The following is a 24812-nucleotide window of genomic DNA, read 5'->3' as shown; positions in this document are numbered from 1 at the left end:
ATATGACCATAACATTGTAATATTCAATAAACATTATTACTAACTATAATAGTATATAAAAAAAACCATTAATATTTATGCGCATTCGTGTGTAAGTACTATGCCCTATCGAAATATTTCTCATAAACTATATGTAAGTACCATATCGTCAATACCTTCGGGAATAGTTATCCAATAGAGACACTCTCGCGACGAATGTTAAAACGAACCAATAATGAATACTATACGTGAATAATTACCATTCGTAAATACAAGTAAGTATATATAGATTTGTGTGACTAAATTAAAATGTCTTGAATGGTTTATATAATAACTAAATGTCCGAGATATTAAAAAAAAAAAAAACTAACGTTTAGGTACTAGCATTATAGATGCGCGTAAAACGAAAAACAGTAAACCTACGTCAATCGTAAATTTGAATATAGATAAAGCAGGATATAATGATATTTAACCGTAATTAAAATGTGGTTTTTATGGTCTAAACACAAATAAAGTCTGGTGGAATATACATAATATGCACATTAAAACGTATGAATTGGCCATGGGTTTGTTTCAGTTGCTATACTGCAATCGTTATCAAATATACAGTATAGGTACTTATAGTTTAGTCAATAGGTTTATTAAATCAATAATACGGAGATAATATTCCGGTAGGCAGGTTAGGCGTGTTGATATGATGACACACGAAATACTGTCGTATAGGTATAGCTGTATAGGTTACATCATATTATTGTATAGCATTCGTTGAGTTGACGGCGTGAAGTTTACTGGATACGTTTATCAATAAATCATAAACAATCATTTTCGAGCGTTGACCTGCTGCAGGCACATTGACATATTATCGTTATTACTATTTTTTATACGATCTGAAACGAACCAAAGACGTATGGGTAGGTGCTCAAATATATCTCATGAGAGTTGCCGCTTTTCACGCGACTACCTACTTGAAATACACATAAATAATATCGTCGTACTCCAAGTTTCAATACTCGAGGACTCATTTCATAAACAATAACAATTTGATTTTTTTATCGAGCACATCACATACAAAACAGACCATGTATGATTACTTTGATGTATGACGTATGATATATATACCTATATAAACGATATACTTTAAATAAAAACCATTTATTCATAAAATCATTAACGACCATATAATAATATGTACCATTTTAGTATATTTCACACTCATATTATATGGGCATATACTATGCATTCGTTCGTACCCATTAACTTGTAACAACACACACGATACAATGCTCAATGATTATCCTGTCAGAATAATATAATATTTCAATGGTGTTAAATTGGTCTCAATTTACCTCTTCGCGAAAAATCAAACATTATACTGAGAAGTGGTTTGATTAAAATCGATTCTCTCGCGTTCCAGATATTTTCGATAAAGCATCTCTCTATTGATGAAAATTGCAACCTTCATTCTTCTAGTTACGTCGGTTAAACATGCGTATAACGTGATCTACATATTCGAGTTTAACCGTTTTTCGACAGTCAATCAATAGCGATGTTACATAATTAGTTTCCAGTAAATTTTCTCCGTTGAATAATTAATATAGTGTGCCCACGGGTAATGTTACATTGGACAAATAATAGTATAAACTTCAATAATATGGATTTAAATCATTTGCAATAATATGTAATCATGTAAAATCATAATTTGGACAAAATAATTTACATAAAACATTTAAGTAATTGTCATTGTAAGCGTTGAACTTATTTGATTATTTGAAAGTATATATATTTTGTAATACTTTTGAATTCGCAGGATCAAGTATAACAAATATTATGCAAATCAGTAACTTAAATTTGATTACCTTCAACCTATACCTAATAATAGAATTAGGATTTTTTTCGAATCTTGACGAAACATAGGTTATAGGTATAACATAAATCTAAAAAACATCAAGTCAAATTATTACACTGGGACCTCTTCGGAGACATCCTATTGCAATTATTACTATCTAATCACTGTTTTTTATACAGCACACTCAGTACAGGCTATAAATGAGATTATCTTCTTTTCAATTTGTTTTTGTTTTTGCATAGCCAGTTGTATTTAGCACACGAACCTATTGTGAAACGTATACATATGAATTACTTGATATAGCTATATATTTAATTTGTTTTATTTACAATAATATATTGCTTACATCTTACATTCCAAACGTTCCAACACGACACCGTATGTACATTGTACCGTGTACGATCGTATAGGTATATTATACCTACAAAGTATATCACCGACACCTTATAGCCACCAATTTTTATTTAGGTACTTTTCATTATTATTATATATTATAAATGTGCTGGCGAAGTGTCAAAATTCAACTTATGTTTTGCTGTCACCGGAATTCAAAACAACATACCGTGTCCGTGGGTATTGTGAAATATAATATTATACACATGATGTATATTGCACATATAATATATTGTCTACGTGATTAAAATGACAAAACGGAGAAGTAGGGATGACAATGATAACGTTGACGATGTGAGAATGTGACGGGAAGAGGACGTTATTATATTATATATATATAGGTACCTATATGTACAACGCGGTAGAATCGTAATTTTCATATTATATACATATATATATATGGTACCGGTAACTATATATTCACCTTATATAAACAGTTAGTCGCATCCTAAAACAAATGAATTAGTCACATCATAAACTTTTTAATTTCGGCAATATATACATGAATAGTATTATACACCTGCCTACATTTTTTTTTATTTCTCTTTTAAAATATATAATATATATATATATATTGGACAATGATAATTGATAATACAGCGTATAATATTAGATTGGCGTGAATTAGTAACCACACACACCGAATATATAATATCATGTACAATATGACTCATATATTCTTTGGCGATATAACATCCTTTTATATAATTCTAACTGCAAGTATATATACAGCACACCCGGATGTATATCTTATTATGTACAAATAAAACGCACAACGTATTATATATTTGTTGGCGAGCAAAACGATTAGATGTATAACACGGATCAGTGCTGTACTACACGTATATCGTTTACAGGAGTTAAGTAGTGTATGGTTCGATATTTTTTTACTCTGGCGCCGATTTTCCAAATCATAAAAATATAAAATTGAAGACGAAGTTTTTATGATAGAAATGAGCGCATATTGCAGTACTTTTCTGCAGTACAATACCGTACAGTAAATAAGTACGTCGAAGAAGAAAAAAAATCTTCGATTTTGTCGAACCTATAAAAATCAAAATTTTCTTATTACACTGAAATGTACGTCGTACAACATTAATTTTTATTTTTACCTACCTATTATTATAACTGTAGATTTCTTTTTGAATTAAAACATTATGAAAATGTTGATTTACAATTATATCATAACTTTGCTGGGCGTGATGACAATTATATAGTAATGTATTTAATGAAAAGTAGAAAATAAAAGGTGTGTAAAAGGTGTAATTATTATTCACTCATCAGATTGAATAATTTATGATAATTTAATTTCGTAAAACTATAATTAAACCCCTTAGATATTCCTAATTTTATGAAATAATTATCATGAATACACAATATTTAAATATATTTTAGTAGTCAATTCATTATGCGTATAAAACAGCATTATTATAACTATAGTAAACTATAATTTATTAAAAATTTAAGCAATTATTATTGTGTTGATTTTTATTTAAAACTATTTTAAAATCAAATAATTGTAGTGTAAGTTCTTTTAAGAGGTACATACTACAGTAAACATTTTATTTTAAAGTTATAATGGTTAAAACAACAATAATAATAACTTATAATATACTGGCAATAATTATATACACGTAAAAATATACATTAATAATGTAACATTATTAAGTTTAAATGTATTATTTATATAGTGAAATTGTAATTTGGCGTGCTAGTATTATTTCGTTTCCAACCATATTACAATATGCCAACTCCTGTGAAATGGAAATGTCTTTAAAACTAAATGCTATATTATTATGATATAATTAAATAGTATTATACAAAGTGAATCGCCACTATAATTTTTCCTTAAATAATTAATTTGTTTAAATTTGGATTTTTGGAATTTTTAAGTAAATTTAAGGATCACATTTTAAAATATTTAGATGTTTATACTATTTAACAAGTGTCCTGCTGATACCAACTTATTTTTAATTGAAAAGTTATTGTTATAATTTTATAAGAATATTATTCATAGTGATTAAAACTTAATCTCAATAAAGAATTATACCTGACATTGTTCTAAAGTTAGGATTACACATTAACACGAGATATAGATTTAATTGCGTTAAAAAATATTATTTTTGCATGAAGACAGTTTGTTTAATCATATTATTCCATTTAAATTAATTTACCAAATTTTGATATATTCTAAATTGTTTATTTTATAATTTACTGTTACTTTATTTTATTCAATATACAATTTCCTAGTTCCTCATAGACATGACAATTTATTTTACATTTAATCATTAAAAAAAAATTATTGAAAATTTCTTTTTTTAACATTAATACATTTTTATCAAGTTATGCATTACATTATTTTTTTATTTAATTACTATATAAATTAAATTTTTTCGGTATTTTTAAATTATATTTTGATCTTAATTATATTTTAATCTTATGAAGACTATAACGATTCTTGAATACAAATTTGATGACATTATGATTTAGTTTAAATTATTTAAGTATTTGATTATTTTTTTGAGGTCAAAGGTACCATTCCATCGGTTGACAAATTTTATAAGCATTTAGAAGTGGCGGCTAATGTCAAATATACCTATCCATTTATCAATCACCTACGGGCACGACCATCGTCCATCGTCATTCATTAGGTAATCTAAAGACGTGAACATTTTTTATTATATCACACTTTTATGTAAACACTAATATTATTTTGTTAAAATTGTATTTTAAAACCAAAAACCATTATGGCTTAAATATTTAAATATTAACTGGGTCTTTAACTAGGGGTTTTTTTTTTTAATTCGAATAGATATTAAGCATGAGACTGTTTTTTAAAAATATAAAATTTTTCTTTTTAATGTATGCGCGCTCGTAGTAAAAAACCTATACAGTTAGCAGCGTGTATATATATATGTATATATATACGAGTATATACATGTATTGTAGCATAGGAAATCTCCAGTTGCAGCAGTGACCGTAACACAAATCTCTAAATCGCCAAATTACGTGACCAAATTGACATACCTACCTGCTATATCATTCCACTGATGGGTTATAAATAAGCAATAACACCTTTATAATATTATAATACTCATTATAAAAAAAAAAAAATCGAACAGTCGCTCCACAACAGTTACTATATATCTTAAAATAGTTAAAACCGCATAATACCTATATCATATTAACACATTTTAAGTGCACGTGTTACGGTTCGAGTAAGTACCAGCTATTATACATACCCGCCAAATACATATACATATGCACTATGTATAGGTACTATAATTTTATATACATACAGAAACACTAAAATTTGTCGGTCGGCTCGGCGCCACTATTTATAAGCTTCTGAAGTAATTATATATTCAAATATTCAATATAATATGTACGGCAATAACAATGTGAATAAAATCCAATTTGATGGTACCATATAATACATATTATATAGCTTTACATAAATTATCGTCTTCCCAGTATAGAATGCAACACATATTAATCCGCAGTTTACTTTTTAATAAGCAAAGAACAATATATGTATTTGAAAATTTGTTGAATTTAATTTTCATAAGAAAAATGTTTTTCAAGAATAAAAAAATTAAACAATAAATATTATTTGACTTGGTATATTAATATCATTTTATATATTCGAGTATTGACTCAGCTGTTTACGGAAGACTGATTATGAAACATAATGCTTTACCCTCTGCAACATGCATTTGTATCGAAAGCAATTTCTAACCATGTCTGTCCTAGGCGTATAGACTATATATTGTCATATTAAATATATACAAATTAATTGATTTAAATTAATTGTCTCGAAATATACATACATATTTATGATAATAATTATAACGTTATTGATTATTTTATAATTAATAATTACAAGAAAGTTGCATATTATATAATTGGTACACCGACTGCAGAAAAATTAAAATAAATATATTTCATGGTGTAATGCTTGTATTGATGTTTGTAGGTACATAAAATATTATCACCTTAATATTTCGTTGGATAGGTGTATTTTGTTGAAAATAAAATCAACACTAGTTTGGAAATGTTCACATCGGCGTCACCATTCCCATTGCGGTGGTCGCGAGAAACGTTAACCAGCCATGTATTTTATTGTGTGTGGTACTTATATCTATTCAGAAAGTCCCAAAAACTTGGCACCGCGTTGAAAATTGTCGCCAATTAAAGAACTTCTGCACGCTGAGCGTGTGTCGTTTTTCTTGTGCCCCGTGTGAAAACATCGTGTACAGTCACTTTACAGATGTTGGCGATTGCGACGTGAACTAGATTATTATCATACGACGGTTGCCGTCAAACACAAAACTAAACTTGTATACAATGAATAAATTTAAGTTTACGCATATGTACAGTATTTCTAAGCATACCCATTGCTCATCCCCTTTTATCCTTGAATAACATATTTATTCAAATTATACTTTTTATTAATATACTTAAGGAATAAGGATCATATTTTTAAAAACATAAAATTTATTTATACCATTTAAGGAGCATCCTGTGTCGATACAAACGTGTTTAAATTAACTATAATCATATGCTTAAAAATTATAGTTGTAAATTCTAAGTTTGAATCACCACAGCAGGACATTCGTTAAGCGGTATACTACTTGTCTACTTCAAATGCCTAGGTACCTACGTTTATTTGTTTTTGAGTAACAATAAAACAAAGCAAATGCGATTATGTCGATTATTGATATTGCGTAAAAATTTTCTTTTTTTCTTTAAAAGGTGTTATTTTTTTTTTTTTTTAAGTACTGTTAATTTTTAACTTTTTATTCTCTTAAAGTACCAACTAGATCCAAATTTCTACCAAAAACTACCTTTAATTCCTAAACGAAGCATTTTTGCTGCCCTCCTAGAGGTGACTACAGACAGAAAAAATATACTTAATACGTTTCTTAGTTTTCCTGAATATTTTCACTATATCTACTTACAAAAATATCATAAGATAAATGCTGTGCTGCCGTGGCTTTATAACGCCCTCTCTATTACCATTATAGACACGTTTATGTGAATTTTGTATTACTGATCGCAGTATCTTTATTTAAAATTTTCCTAGTAGATACCTAAATACTTGAATATATATATATATATCACGGTAAAAATAAGCTAACCCTAGGCGATCGTACATGTCACCTGCAACCTCAACCAACGTTCTGCACTGAAGCCCCCCTGAGAATATCGCCAATTTACGTCATTATTCATTCTACGCTTTCCCTTACTGGTATCGATCATGGATACACAAGAAAAAAAATGAGATAATTCATCAATATATATCACAACATCGGTAATATCAGTTCAGAAGACAGTACGTAATAATAATAGTTATTATACTATGTACTATTATACAGAACTATATTTATCCTACTCACGTTATACCATATTTATATTTTTGTTATTCAAAATCGATATTAAAGATGATACTAACTTTGAACTCATGTCTATACCACATAAGTGCTAAAATGATGCATCGTAATTATCGATAATATTATATAATGATGAAATATATTATGTATAATTTATTATTTAGGGCAAGAAATATAGTACCTATGATTCTTCGTGTACCTACCAATGTTTATATTTTATCGCGAACTCAATCCTGATATTATAAATATTATCCGTCACAGGCTTTCGTGTTTAGATCACACGATCCGAAGTCAATCAATACTGGTAATAATTTATAAATAATGACTTGCACATATTTTTAGAATGCACGACAAAACTGACATATGATATAAAATATACTTTAAGTAATCTAAAATGTAGTTTGAAATGTGTTATATTCTTGGATCATATACTGTATGTCTGTGTATGATCTAAGGTAGTATTATAGTCAGAATTAGTGTTAGTGTTATAGACATACACACTACAATCAAGTGTCTCTTATAAAACATCATATTACTGCTTAAGATTCATTAATCTTCGTGATATTATAATTTAATTTAGATGGATAGATTATTTGCAAGTAGGTACCTAAAACGTAAAATAGCAAATGTATAGTAATCAAATAACCGAATTGTACGCAAAACAGTATGAAAATTAATGATAGTTAAATAAATGTTCAATAATTCATAATAAACATAAACATAATCAAATTAATTGTCACATGACTTATCCCAAGTAATTTTCCATAGATAAAAAAAACAACCACAAATTTTAAAATAAACAATTTAGAAACTATTAAACAAGTAAAATAATTGGAACGGAATAATATTATGACTGGATATACGTACAAATTGTATTCATACAAAAACAACAATTTTTAATGCTACGAATTTCTCTCATATTAAATGTGTTCTCCAACTTGATAAGAATAATATTGGTATAATACTTATAGTGGTAATACTTTTTTAAGATTAAGTTTTCAATATTACGAATAATTATGAATATATTTAACATAAACCTATGGTACCTATCCAATAGCCAATAAAAACAAAATTAATCGAGCATCAAATATAGTATTAACAATGAATTCATTAGGTACCTACTAAAACAATAATTATATTGTGACTATTTCAAAAAAATCAAATGTAAAACGTTGGATTATATTTTGAAAATTGTCCAACGTTACTTTTTTGCTCCCGTTGTACCTATATCTTGAATTTAATGAAATTGTCTTCCTTGCACCCCTAAAAAATTATGAATTTAATTATTAATTAAGTTCATCTAGTCATAACCGTAAATAAAATAAACTTATATCAAAATTCTTAATTTTATTATCTTATTTCGTTATTTAAAATAACATATTACCTACGTAGGTATACGTATTGATAATATCGTTATTTTATTTTCTAGGTACACTTTTTCTTTTTTTTTTTTAATGAGAATGCGAATCTCGCGATAGGTCATCGTTTGTTACAGTCATTAGTATAGAAAAAAAAGCAATAACAAAGAATCTCAGGATCAAAGAAGAATCATTAACGTAATTTTTTAGCAAAATTTGGGCCAAGGTAATATTTTTATGTTATAATTATATAATATTATCTAAACTATATTAAAATTATAAATATGGTAGAAACGAAATTATTAGGAAAATGTTTAATTATGTGTATTGCGCATGTTTTATATCGAGGACAAGACGCTATACAAAAAATTTAAAAAATACATATATCTAATAAAATAATAAAAATATTATAGTTTATACCTATGTCAATTCATATTAAGTTTATATTTATACTGCTGCGAGTGCTGTCGTCTGTCAATCTGAAACAATTTATTAGAAAATAGTTAACATGTTGTTTTGTAAAAATAATAAATTCAATCGTAGTATTGGTTTTAAATTGGAAATACGAGTTATGGATATCGTACGCTAAACATCACTTCAGGAAAAGTAATCATTATAATATTTATTATTATTACCCATAAAATAGTCTTTAAAACTAACTTTTAACTAAAAATGTAAATATTCAAAACTATTTAAATTCGACTTTTTTCGAACTAAATGTAATAAAATAAAATCGCGCTTGACGCGCGTCACTAGCGTGCGCTTAACCATCGATATTTTTCAATTAATAGTGCGTGTCATCAACGGCGATAATAATATTTCGTGTACCTAAAAACAACAGCCGGAACACAAAAATAGCCGGAAAAACTGTTGCACGCATGTCTCCGCCGTGGGATACGGAGGTAACACGTCGCACCGTAGCGCTTACTCTTATACATGTTGCGCACTGGATGGTAATATTATTATTATACTTATCATATACAAACCATTAGTTATGTACTGTGGAACAGTCGAGTGCCCGAGTATATATATATAATATTATAATACATCTCGTAATTCGAACGATCCCCATAACTAAAGGGTTATAAATATAACATACATATAGCTTGACGTGTCTTCCCGCGATCTGCAGCGTATATATAACAATATGTCGTATATGCGTAAGAGTGTATATTATATGTCCTATTTTTATTAAATTTTTTTTTTTTTTGTACACCTCCTTGAATAGGGTGCAGTTTGGGCACCACGACCATCGTCAATTGTCCGATATAACGAGCCGTGGAAATTGGCTCCTTTCAAACGGCCTGTCGACGCGCCACAAAAAAAAAGTAAAAACGCGTTCGAGTCTTGCTTAGCAGCGTGCCCGTAATATATAATAATGTACCTGCCTACAACAATGATAATAATAATAATAATACTCGGGCTGTGGTGGCTTTCTATAGAGACACTGAGACACACACACACAGGCTTGAACGCACTCTCTCGCGCAGACACACACACACACACCAATTGTATATTATGTTATTATACGTAAGAGACACTATGCATGCGAGAAATGACATTGAAAACGACAATAGCTTTTAGTACGGCTCATTTGTCCGTGTAATAACGAATCGTCTGCTACACATTCATCTCGTGAAAACGACGACGGCGGCGACGGCGTCTCAATCGGACAAATTATTATTATTACGAATTATTATTATACAATTTGCCGGTCTCTCGGCAGAGCTTGGCGACGCGTAGTATTATGTAGGTACGATATTTATATTATTCTGGTATTGCGTGTAATGTGATGACTTAATAAAAGTGTACGTATTATTTTTTTTCTTCTTCTGTAGATTACCTTTTTCTTTTGTGAAATATTTAAAAAACGAAATGTCAATACAAATATAATTACTAATATTACTACTCGTATATACGAGTATTATACTCGCTGCACGTTTTAATCACGTCAGTAAATCTAATAAAAACATAACAGATATTAATTTAAAATTATATACCACTAGGTATTTAACCTAGGCAACCTTCAAATCTGACATTGCAAACAGCCATTATATAGGTACCTACAGTATATTATTAGATTTAAACATTTATTATTATTAATTTTTTATTGGCATACTAAAACTTTGATTCTATAAGCAATTTTTTTTAGGTGTTTTTATTGTATAGTATATACAACAGTATTATAACTAGGTAAGAAGTTAATACCACAAAATAGTTCAGCTGGATGGCCTTAGATTAAAATTAAGTTGAAAGAAAGTGAAAAGGAGTATCAAAATACACATTTTAAGAAAATTTCAAATGTTTAGCTCTTTCAGTACGTGTATGGCAATTTAAATTTGTTCTTAAATATAGCAAAACATTTTTTTTTATCAACTTTTCTGATTTAACAAGGATAAAATATAATCATAGTTAAAAATAAATTATTTGTAAATTTCAACTTATTATAACTTGTTGATAATTTTATAAATAAAACTATACGTATAATTCTTGTAAAAAAATTGTTTAAAAAAAAATCTGTGAAAAATCTGTGAAAGAAATTGCATTGCCTTAAAAAAAATAATAATAAATTATCTGACTCAGGTGCGTACAGAAAGAGTATAAAAAAATTAAATTTTCTAAAAATGTATATATATTTAGGATTAATTAATTATTTCATGTATTTTTAAAATCTCGATTTGAACCGTAATATAGTCATCCAGTTGAAATAGTTAGTAATACTTCTCAGTTCTTTAATAAATAAATATAGAATTCAAATTTTTAATATGCCGAAAAGTCGTTGGTAACATATAATTTTTTCCATATTCAGACCTTATATTTGATTTGATCAATTATTTTGATTCAATGAAAAATTTAATTCATTACGAAAATAAATAAAAAATTAAATGTGTAGCAGGAAAATAATCTATGACACGTGGTTAGTTGAGTAAACCTACTATTGTAAATTATAATACACAACGTTTCCTATAGTATATATAGGTTTACGTAGATTAAAGCATTTTAGAACATAATATTTATAAATTTGAATATTTCGTATAATAAAGTATGATGTGCGTTTTTTTAACCATAAGGAACGGTGTATTGCTAGAAAATAATTATCACGGTTCGCATAACACCTGTGATTCGTACCTCCTATGCGAGTATAATATGAAAATTAAGGTTTTCTATACTACAAGTATTGCAGTGTAGTGTACAGGTTACTAAATTCAAGGTTTTTTTTATAATGCAATTAAAAAGGCTGCTATGCATATGTATACCGTTAATTATTAATACATTAATAACTGACTACCTACTGGCCGTGACAATACATATTATGTCCAAGAAAATAAAAATACGTTTTTTAATTTTTTATGACGAATCTTAAATAATAATTGGAGCAAGGAACCTCAGTGTCAATATTAACAACACGGATGTTTGCAAACAGTATAACAATACGAACAAGGAAGAAGCGCTAAAATAATTCAACAGTAGATGTGTACTATAACATTTATAACTGTTTGTCTATTTTTATTTGGATTTTACTTTAACTTTCCGCCGTGGTAATCTAAAAGCACTTCCCTTATTGGCCTCGTCGAGAACAACAATCATTTTCTACGATACGTTAAGAATCTATAGACTGCATCAGCCGATACAATTTTCAAAGGTTTTCTACATTTTTCATACGCCATGTGACCATAATATGACTATGTTCATTTGGAAACTTATACTTCGTTCTGTTTATATTCTGTATAAAACAACTTCCTGGCATTTTACTATATTATTATGATGCCTAGTAATCATGCATAAATGGGTAAATATTATTCTATACCATATTGCTGTAAATTATAAGACGATTATAAAGTAAAAACACATTATAAATACAGAATGTTAGTCATTTTGATATTAAACGTCTTTACATATTATTATCATTGTATACAAATATAGTATTACTACCACGCCTAGGTATGCGCAAATTTATATTAATATACGCATTTTTCGAAAACCAACCACCGTGGATGATTACTTTTTGAAGTCGACGACTAATCAATGTTGATAATTTCGAAATTTTATAACGAAGATATTGCACAATGCCCGCATTATTATTTATGATATCGGTATATACATTTAAGTATAACATTAGTATAGGTAAATAAAATATAAATATTGTGTGGTTTATATATTATACAAAAATGCGTGTATCTCAAACACTCTTCTATCGACTTTGATAAATTTTTTTCAGCGAAGATTGTGAACATTTTAAACGCCAACTAGATATGCATAATAATTTATATTGCATACGAAAGGGCTATACTCTAATGTGATTCGACAGCTCATCTTAACTTTAAGCAATTAATCAATGAAAGACCCGTGTATAAAATAATATAATATAATATGTATATAATTATATAGTATTATACAAAGCTGAGACGTCAGTAGAGTAAGTTTACCCTTTATCCCCGTCAGTTATACTTGTTTAAAATTGATATTTTTGAAACATTATGCTGAACGGAATTATAGAGCCACGTTTATTACAATGTTGTAAGTAGTTTATGCGGGTTCACTAAAGCTCAAAATATTTTTTTTTAATACAAATTTAATTTTTGTATATATTTTGCATATCGACTTCAAATTCTAAAATGGAAAATGTGTAAGGTGGCTATAATTTATATTAATATTTTAAAAGTTGAATTATTTACTTAAATTAATTATTCAAATATATAGTAATAACTAATAACTTATAAGTAAGTTTCGTGGTATAGTAGACGGAATAAACCATAGATAATTTCGCGGCAGTAAAGTAGGTAGTAGGTTAGATACAATGTATAATGTAGTCGAGTATACATAGTTGATAAGTACCTATATAAATATAATATAAACACGGCGAGTCACAGTTAAATAATATTATATACTATATATACCTACCTATACTTTTGTTTTTGTAAAACGTAAATTAAACTCGTTATTCGTATACTTTACAATAATATTTACATAGTTATTATAGTATACGCAGATTATACTATTATAGGTACTTAATATACGTAAGTATATATATAAATCGGATTATCCGGATTTTACTTTAAAAAACCTGTATAGATTATAGGAGGTATCGACGTTATAATTGAATGCAGTTTCCACCAAAATGTTTAAGTCATAAGTTATTCTAACTCAAAATGTTGATTATTCTGCAATATTAATTATTAAATATAATACCTATATGGCTATATATGCCGGTATCCGTTTACATAATATAGTACCTACATAATATTTTGTACGTAATAAAATGTAAACAAAATGCAGTCGTTGTTATCGTTCCTTTGTAGCTATTTGCTAGTAGTAGATTCATCTAAAACAACTACTCGATAATCGTTATATATTAATAGGTTTAAAGTAAATATATTATTATTTTTATATACACGAGCAGTATAATGGTATAATGAACGTATTGTTATTATTTTATTATAGACAACGAACTAGAAATTACATTTTAAACGACCGCTTTGAAGTTCACAAAAGACACTATATATTATATAATTTAATATTATTATATATTATATTATAGAAAAAAAATTACTTCTGGCGACCATTTAGATAGAGTAGTGTAAGTATAACAAAATAATATTAAAGTGACGATGATGATAATAATATAATATAATATCACGTTATACACATTTATTATTATAATATATAACTATATAATATATTATTATGGTGTGTATAAGTAGCAGCCAGAATACAGCGCTAAAAACACTGAAGCGTTGGACGCGCACGTAAATACGGTTTAAAAATTATTGCGATTTCGATTGCACGCGAAGTTATATAATATTATATATTTTATATACGGCAACTGATTTTCAAAAAACTATCCAGTTAAACTAAAAAAAAAAACCGAATGATTTAAAAAAAAAATAATAAAAACACGTACTTCCTCCACCATCGGATATATGTATATAGATAAAGGACGTACGGTTATACACTTAAACTTCATTATTTTAATAAAAATCATTTATTCATTTATATATATATATAGGAAGTAATAATATTTCATACTTGCATATAGAGTGCAGTTACATCGTGTTTGTCATCGTTCACCACAGTTTAATCGGAAATTTATCATAGTGAAACCTCTAAATATCACTCTCGGTAACTGCAATTTTGTCTGCTATTCGGAAGTATCCATTAACGGAAGTTTCACTGTGTCATTCCCGTCTAAATTTTAAAACGTATAAAAATATGATTTAATATATTATATTACTATACATTTGAACATAAAATGGAAATTAGTAATCCGACCGTAAAAATAATAATATTAATATATAATAATTATATAAATTGATAGATGAGCAGTTATTTTCCTAAAATTAAATTTAAAAAATATCAAATAGATAAAAAGTAATCGTCAGTGGACAAGCCACAAGCATCGCAGTGAAACACTACTCTCGGCTGCAGCAGTATATTTATAAGTTTATAACAATATTATTATGTCGTATTCGTGAATATAATCAAGAATAATATAATATATGTGCTATAATACGCATAACGTGTGTATATATATATATATATATATAATAATTATCGTACTCACGAAAACAACAATGGATGGCCAGGGATAGATTATTATATTATGTATATATAATATATGTCTGTATGTATATATTATAATAATGGACCAATATAATAATAATAATAATAATAATAATAACATGTACCTACCTACACTGCACTATGAGAAATACGCACGACGTTTCGTCCTATTATATTATTATGACTTCTATAAATCGTGGCGCGTATAAAACATATAATATAGACACCAGTGCACCACTATACGGACCACACAATACAATGTGGTGTTATTATAATATATATATATATATATATATATATATATATATATATATATGGGTAGTGTACACTGTACACGCTATAAACTTAACACATAAATATTATAAGAATATAATTTTAGACACCGCAGAAAACAATAACTGCATTCGGGTGCACAATCGAATGATTATCATCTCACAGCGAAACAATTATATGTAAATATATATAGTCATATAGGCAATTTTACGCGATGATAATTATTATTTATTAATAATAATTCGTCTTGCACCGTAACGTGCATTAAATAATAGACAGGATGCGGTTTTTCGACTTACACTTGGTTAATACTTATCATAGTCGTAACTGAGACTGATGGCTGTCGGCTGGTATAAATTATAAATATACTTATTTGATTGTTTGCCATTCCTAGTATATTTCACATTTTCACGCGCACAACGATCAATTTCATAACATTACGTGTACATTGGCGCTCGTATCTATAAAATAACATTATATAACTATATAACTAATATTATATATTTAACTGTTGTTTGTCCAAAATGACAACAGTGTTTTAAGAATTAAGACGTTTACCAATTTACCATATATCTATGATATTTATTATAAATGTAGTATAAACTAGCTATATTATATAGTTATATAGGTAGGTATAATTTATTTTCTGTTTACATATTATGTTATAGTTATATAGTAGGTATACACAAAATAATAATGGATACGTGATAACATCCGGTTTAGGTTCGGAAACTATTGTTTCACTCAAGAGAAAACACCTTTCGGGAGCAAATAACAGAAAATCAAAATAAATTACTTTTCTGTATCCACGATATCACACCGCTAATTATTACTTCATTAATACTTCATACAGTACAATCGTCCGATTAATTTTTATTTCCATTTTTATTATTATTAGTAGTAGTAGAAAGTCCATTAGTGAGTGTAGTACACCAGTGTAATATAGGTACTGTAACTGTATTATAGGAACCTGATAGGTACGTTGTGCGAATACAAACCGAAATAAATAAAGTATATATATATATTAGATACTTATAAATATTGTAATAGTGCAAGAGAAATCAATGTAACAAAAGTTTTTTGTTCACGTCAAATCCGCCGGAAAACCAAACACAAACACAAACACACACATTGAAGGTTCAAGTGATAGATGGTTATAATAATGCAGATGAATAGAGAGGTACGTGGTTTCCTGTGAAAAAACAAAAAACTTTTTAACGAAATATTTGTGGATATTATATGACGCGCCTCGCTGCCTCTGCGTACATTTGGATTAATAGAAAAAGAAAAAAATCTAGATGCGCATGGCGCATAGAAGAATCTAATTCGAAAACCAAAAATTATCTTTTTAAATCTTGAAAAAAAACTCGTAGATAGGTAGGTAAGTAGGTGTTCACATCCCAACACGTTTTTACCCCGCAGTGGTCGTCCTAATAATATATAATAATAAATGTTATTATTATTGTCCACGCCGCGTCGGTCCGTTTTAAAGCGTTTGGCTTTCACTGCCGCTGCAGTACTGCCATTGCTATCTGTTGCGCCGACAATAAATAATGATGACGACGACGACAAAGGAAAACATTAATATTCTGATAGGAATACAAAAATTAAAGTCTTAAAGAATCGTCATAATTCAAAATCGTGAAATCGATCAGACTTTCCACCGTGCAATCAAAATATTTTTGAAAAAAAGCAAAAATAATTACCTATACGAAATGAAATTGAAGTGCCTTGCAGCTTATGTACTGCTATACAATATAAAGTCACGTTTCTACATACTTATATTTTCACGTTTTTAGTGTAGGACATTAAATTACGTATTATCTCAACAACACAGATATTAGTGTTAAAATGTGTTTTTAAATTTGTCCAGAACACAATATTCTATAATAATATACATCCTATAGGTAGCTACATAGACCATTTTGTTGAAAATAAGAAAATTTCGCAAAAAAAGTGTCCGAGGCCGTCGTTATAACAATTAATAAACAATATAAAATAACTTGTGTACACGCTTAACATTAATTCTCGATTTTTCTTTTCGTCATTAATGTCGAAACACAGTTCAAAAATAAATAGGAATATGTGCGACACTTATTGTAGTTTTGTAGCACGTTCATTGATTTGAATTTTATATTGAAAATTCCTTAATACTTATACATTACTAACGGTATAAGTTTATTGCTTTCATCGTTTTCTATGTCAAATTTAACCAGAAACAAAATAATTAGGTAATATAAGTTTGCCATTGAAATTTAAAATTATAATCCGGGGACATTGCAATGATACCTTCCTGCTCCGCAACCGAATAAAAGTCAAGAATTAAACAGTCATTGCTTATTTTTCCGTCGGAGTTTATTTTCAAAATTTTAATTTTTGAAAGTTATCAATACTTTTTAATTTTAATATTCTACATACTTGTAATATTTGTTTCGATATTAAAATATACGTTGTTACCTTTATAGGTAGAATAGTAGCCAATAGATCAATTTGGTGACCCATGCTCTACAGCCTTTAACATTATAATTTATAATTAACAAAACTAAACGTCAACTATACTGTGTGAGCGTAAATTTGCTGCCATAGGTATGATAATAATGTATTACGCATTTGTAAGACAGAGACAATAAATGCCGGCGAGACGTCCTCTTAATACCAAATTAGGCAGTCAACAGATTGAAAATTAGGTGTCTACCAAGAGAACAGGTTTGTAAATAATTCGCATTTGCGTGTAATGCAAAAGGTATATTACTACCCAACTATACAGTAACATGCAGAATTTTGTCGAATAACTAAGTATATTTACAAGGATTTTTTTTTATCACTAAGTGATTTTTAAGTAAATTTATGCGTTACCTAGCTGAGCTTAATCACTATGTGGCGTGTAGGTATAACAAAATGTCGGAAATTCACTTCTGCAAAACCGAAAATCTATTGCGTAATACAATTTTTATAGGTATGTAGGTAGGTGCAATAGGTGCATACATACTTTCAATTCGTACTGCGCGCAGAGACTTTAATAATGATATACCTACCTATAATATTATATGAATATGATATGATAATAACTATCATTCTTCGCCGCGTGAATCAGAATAGCAACAACTTTTGATTACATTGAGGTTTTATGCAACCCATAGGCCGCTTTCAATATTATTAATAATGTTTTAGAAAATATCTAACATATCTCGATGAAATCGATTGTTTTTATTTAATTAAGTAAGCAAAAATTAACCAATCCAAAAAATGTTATATGAAAGCACGTCTTTGGGTTTAAACACACAATCGCATCATTTATTATACCAGCGTGGCAGCGTCTCTCTAACTGTATAGGTTGCAAACTTGCAAGACAATTTTCGGTGGGTCTTGAACATTTTTTTAATTATATAGATTCTAAGATACTTATATGTACATTTGTAAATTTATATTATTAATTATAAACCTCTGGACTTTATAGTATATATTTTACACTATAAAGTAACAAACTAATAACTAATAATTAAAGTAATAAACAAACTTTTTTAGAACTACTTACGATTGATCTTGTAAAAGTAAAACTATATAGTGTAGGTCGCGATAGATTTAAGGGGAAAATTTGGGTCGTGGTCCTAAAAAAAATGAGAGCCACTGCATTATAGATGCACATAATGGTCATAAACTCATAATGTATATACTATATTGCAGGGGTGCAGGGCAACTGGCGGCCCACGCTACATTTTCAAATTACATCATACAACTTCAAAATCAATCGTCTATACTCTATTCTACGTCTATGCTAAATTAAAATGCATATTTTGAATGACTTTTTTTTAGCTCGATACTCTGGCCTATACTAAATTTTAATTTTCTAAAAATCGGCCCTCTAATAACTTTCAGTTGCTCATCCCTGCTATATTGTATCATAGTGTTCATACTTCATTATGTTGCATTGTTGAAATACATAATAATATAATAATATGAAATTAAAAAACGCGTATTAACTTTAAATGGTTTTTTTTCGTAGGAGATGACGACCGACAGAATTCCCATATGGCTATACGACAAAAAACTCTGGATCAACGACGCGGACAGGCGTACCACGTGCGCCGACGTGGCGACCACGTTGACGGGTCGCGGCAGTGACTACGCTGTGGCCGTAGACGGCGCGCACACAGCCACCATGGTGGCGGATCCCGGCGTCAGAGTGCTGAAGATCTGGCAGAGCTTGCGGCCGGACCAAAAGCTGTGCTTGCGAAAAGTGAGCGGAAATGGCTACCAGCAACAACACCGCAACGGTCACATCGTCGACAGCGTCACCAGCGGCGGCGTCGGCGATGACGACGACATAACGTCCGAGATGAGCGGTTACCGCGGCGCTCACAGGAAGCGCCGACGGGAAGTGGTGGTCAAGTACGCCTCGCGGACGGTACACCCGAAGCGACTGAGCAACACGCAGGCAGCCGAGGAGCTACTGAAACTCATACTGGAGCAGAGCGACACGATCCGAGCGCAGCTGAAAAAGTTGCAGGACCGCGACAAGAAGATCGAGAAGATCGAGACGGAAACGCACAGAAACCGGGCGGACGCGTTGGGATCGAATTATCTGTTGGAAGCGTACCTGGGCGGCAGCGGATGCGGCGATGACAAGGAGGAAAAGGACAGCGGCATCACAGAAGGTGCCAGCGTGGAGAACGACGACCGCGATGACGAAAACGACGACGATGGCGGTTGTGATGTTAGAGGGAAAGGAGGAGTCGTCGGTGAAATCGCAGACTCCGGAACTCCGCCGCCGTCGTCGACGCAAGAAGCCATCGCCTACCTGGAGAGGATCGTCAAGATCAACAAGAAATTATACGAATACGAGGAACGTCTTATCCGGTTGTACGTGAACGTGGAACGATGTAGGGACCAGGAGCAACTGCTGGACGAACTGAAACGGGTCGAAACCGAACTGGTCGACACCGAACGGATGTATCGCGAAAACGCTCTGCTGATACGCGATACAGACACCGAACTGCGCACCAGGCTGAGCTACATCGAACAGTTGCAGTACGAGGCGGCCATCGTGGATAGCGAGAACGAGTACCTGATGGGATCCATCGAACTCCTGCAAGGCCGGCACCACCACAATCCGCAGAACCAGGTCGAAAACCACCATCACGCGACTAGGGTGTTAGACACGTTGGTCTAGACCGGATGATTACATCCGGTGCTGCTGTGCTGTATACTTCTACAATAGGGCGTGAAAATCCCCTATTGTTGAATTCTTTTTTTTGTTTTGTTTACCTTGTACATTGCAAAACAGTCTATGTTATTCGACTACCTATATGTTATTATTACTTTTTATGTACATTTCAATAAATTTTATCGTTATTAAAATATTATAATGTCCTATGTATTACATTTGAACGATTATGTATATACGACGAAGTGTATTTTTAAAAAGAAATTATTATTGTTGACGGAATTTATGTTATGATTAATGTATGGATTACACATTTATAAGCAAAATATGAATTGGTATTGTGATTTCCTAATAGTTAACAATCGCACCAAACATATTATTATAGAGCTAGTTTTAAAATGTTAGCGCTTTGCACTGGGCAGATAATACACTCACAATATTATATTTTTGAATTGGGCAAAAACGTAAATAATAAAATAAATATGAATTAGCAGACAAATGTAAAAAAATAATTAAACCATTCATCGAGGTGTTTTTTTTCCTTTGGCATATTATAATTATAAACATAATTGCTAAAATATAAATCATCTAAATTCTAAAGACTAAAAGTATAAGTCATAAAAATATTCAATCTGATGGAAATATTTAAGTATTGATATACTTGCAATAATAAAGATAATTTTATTATATAGAAGCAATACTATTTGTTCACCTAATACTATTCTGTATGTTAATAAATAAAATAATAATATATAGTTTATAAGTTTGCACCTTACAATATTAAGAATAATAGTTATCAAATTAAAATTACTGCCAAGTTAATGAAGAGGAGTGCTAGATACTAATCTTCAACAACCAAGTTTACTATTAAATATAATGTGAAAAAAATCTGTAAATAATTATGAACACATGTATACCAAAGCATAACATTACTGTTAAGTAATTTATAATTTTGTTTTTAAAATAAATAAAGTAAAAATCTCATAACCAATGTTTTCTTTAATCAATTGAGACATATTAGTAAAAAAAAATGAATATTCTTAGCTTAAATTTTATTATAATTATTCTGTTTCCATTGCAACTGCTGGCACAGAATCGCTTGGAGGGGCACCAGGTCCGTCTTGTGGTGGCTGAGATCCACCACTTGATGAATCAGTTGTTGGAGCTGGAGCTCTTCTTTCCTCACCCTCAATTAATGATAATTTTTCTTGAGTTTTTTCCTCGTCATAAATCTCAAATAAATGACCTTTGCCCACAACAGCAATTGAAACATTCTATAAAATTAATGATACAAATTTAAAACAATCCTGCTGATTATAAATAAAATAAAATTTACCTTTGAAGTTAAATTGACATCATTGGGCAGAGTATCTCTCAAAGCTCTCATACCATGTTTCAACAATTCCTCCAAACTTGCTTCCTTAAATGCTTCTAAATTTCTTTCGAGGTATGTACGAGCACTCTGTGATCGTGAGCCTATAGCCATAGCTTTACAATTTGTATAGTTTGCAGAAGGACATGTTTGGTAAATATGAGGACCATTATCCTATTATAACATAATTCAATTTTTAAGCTATTAACTTTGTGGATCACACAGTGGCTTGGGGTAAAAACAATCATTATAATTATATAATTTTAGCTACTGTTTACATACGTAGCAATTTGGATTTTAGTTTGTAATGACTGATATCATGGAATGAAATATTAAAGCTTTTAAAATAACACTCAATAATAAAAATAATAATTAAGATTGACATGATCCTTCTTACACTAAGCCATATAATTAAATTTTATAATATAATAACTAATAAGTACTCACATCATAACCAGCTACAAGTAAACCAACTCCATATGGGCGTTTATCATACCGTTGTGTGCACAATTGCATTCTGTTACTAACTTTGATCATTAATCTATTTACAGGAAGATCATCTCCATGTGCAAATTTATGTGAAGAACATTCTGATCTCATATACTTGCTACAAACAAATAAAAATAAATTTATTACATTTTAAGTTACCACAATAAAGCTTCAAGATTAAAATATTGTCTGTCTAGATGTACAACCATAGTCAGTAGGATGAAAAACAGCTGTCTGATATCAAAAACTCAGAGCTAATCGAAATAGTTATCTTTGTACTATTTTTTCAATCACATTTGACTTAGTTTGTGGAGTTAATCGACATTTATGTGGTATTGACTATAGGTTTCATCCAGAAGTGAAATTTTAATCTAGAGCCATTACTAGTTACTCCTGTGTATTTGAATGGGCAGTTTTGCTTCAAAGTACTAGACTATATATTTAATACAATTTAATAGTTAATATAAATACCTATGAAGTGGATCATGGCTGTTCATTCTTAGTACTACTACTCTTCTTAAAATTTTTATCATGAACATATTATTTTAAATTATATAAAGTAATATTTTAAAAAGCTTAGAGTATTTTTTAATTTTTGTGGATATTTTTGTTGAACTGCATTTTAAGTATGACAATAAGATAACAAAAATTCACAAACATTATTCTTAATACTTCTCCAAATTACTTTAGAAATCAAAATAAGAAGTAAATATTTGACTGATTTTGAGTATATTTATATAAATAATAAATTATTAAAATTATAAAAAAAATACAGAAATAGAAAACTGAAGGAAAACATGGGTTAGGTTCAAATAAAAGCACTGTTTATTCATCTATGGTCAGATGTTCCTTATCTTACTAACCATAGTTGGGTGTCTAGACGTGGCATTAAATACCACTTAAAAGTTTTACCTAAGAATGCGAGCATCAGCCAATAAACCAGAGAATGAAAATCCAATATGATCGTCTACAAGAATAATTTTTTTTTGATAAGCTGATAGTTCATTTGGTGCACGCTTGAGAGCAACAATAGCAGCGTGTGTTTTGTTCTTTAATGCAACTACTGCTGAACCTAATTTTACAGCTTCCATAGCATATTCCACTTGATGCAAGCGGCCTTGGGGGCTCCATACGGTAACATCACTATCATACTGATTACGAAACTGAAATAAGAAATAGAATAAATTAAAAATGTAATAAAAATAAATCGAGATCAATGAAAATTGAATATCAAGACAAACAATATCAGAATAATTTTAATATACCTCAAACATGCAACCTATTAATTTTAAAAACATAAATATATTTACTTAAGGATAATCTATCTTTAATAAATAAATATATTATACCTATAAACTAATAAAAAAAAAAATTTGTTAAATTTTCAGAATATCTATACTAAATAAGTATGAAAGTTGTAATACTTAAAATTATATTGATTCTGTGAACAATTGAAATGATTGAAAAATGATGATGAAAAACATTATACAGAATAATATATAATATAAATCATTGACATATTAAATAAAAAATTTGTATTCTTATTATTGGAATTAATTTCTGTGAAGATTTTATTTTATGTTATTATTATTGAATATATTCTGACATATTATTCCAAATTCCTAAATGAAAATAACCTTCTATTGAAATATACATTACAAGGTATGAGTACTTCAGTATTTAATAACAATGATTATATTACATTCAATATTTTAGCACTAACTTCGATTATTTAAGTCCAGCAAAGAAATAATAATAATAAAAATAATGAATTATTGAACTTACCATTATGTTTGGATTAGTTTCTCTTTATAATATGCTTTATATCCAAATTGGTCAATGAAGTTTATTGTCTATAAAAATAGGTACTAAACGTTAAGAAAAAACAAAAAATTGTAGTACAATGATTAGCGAATATTGTAATCGGTATCTGTTAAAGAATATAATATTTTTTTAGTGACTTGTTATTTTGCTTCGATCCAAC

The 24812-nt window shown here is 29.2% G+C and overlaps 2 protein-coding genes across 2 annotated transcripts in view; one reads left to right on the top strand and one right to left on the bottom strand.

Annotated features, from left to right (window-relative positions):
* LOC132920835 (uncharacterized) overlaps positions 1 to 21954 on the top strand; it is a 25761-nt gene extending 3807 nt beyond the window's left edge. The window contains exon 2 of the mRNA XM_060983543.1: positions 19807 to 21954. Coding sequence (XP_060839526.1) covers positions 19810 to 20973 — 1164 coding nt within the window. The 5' untranslated portion in view covers positions 19807 to 19809 and the 3' untranslated portion in view covers positions 20974 to 21954. The remainder of the gene's footprint in view (positions 1 to 19806) is intronic.
* LOC132920866 (proteasome subunit alpha type-1) lies at positions 21947 to 24812 on the bottom strand. Its single transcript, XM_060983591.1, has 5 exons — positions 24614 to 24812; positions 23741 to 23991; positions 22787 to 22946; positions 22304 to 22513; positions 21947 to 22241 (listed from the first exon to the last, which is right to left on the bottom strand). Exons 1-5 carry the CDS (start codon positions 24614 to 24616, stop codon positions 22029 to 22031), a joined length of 837 nt encoding a protein of 278 aa, XP_060839574.1. The 5' UTR covers positions 24617 to 24812; the 3' UTR covers positions 21947 to 22028.

Source organism: Rhopalosiphum padi, chromosome 1, assembly GCF_020882245.1.
Source record: "Rhopalosiphum padi isolate XX-2018 chromosome 1, ASM2088224v1, whole genome shotgun sequence".
Taxonomy (NCBI): domain Eukaryota; kingdom Metazoa; phylum Arthropoda; class Insecta; order Hemiptera; family Aphididae; genus Rhopalosiphum; species Rhopalosiphum padi.
This window is presented reverse-complemented; position numbering and strand designations above follow the sequence as displayed.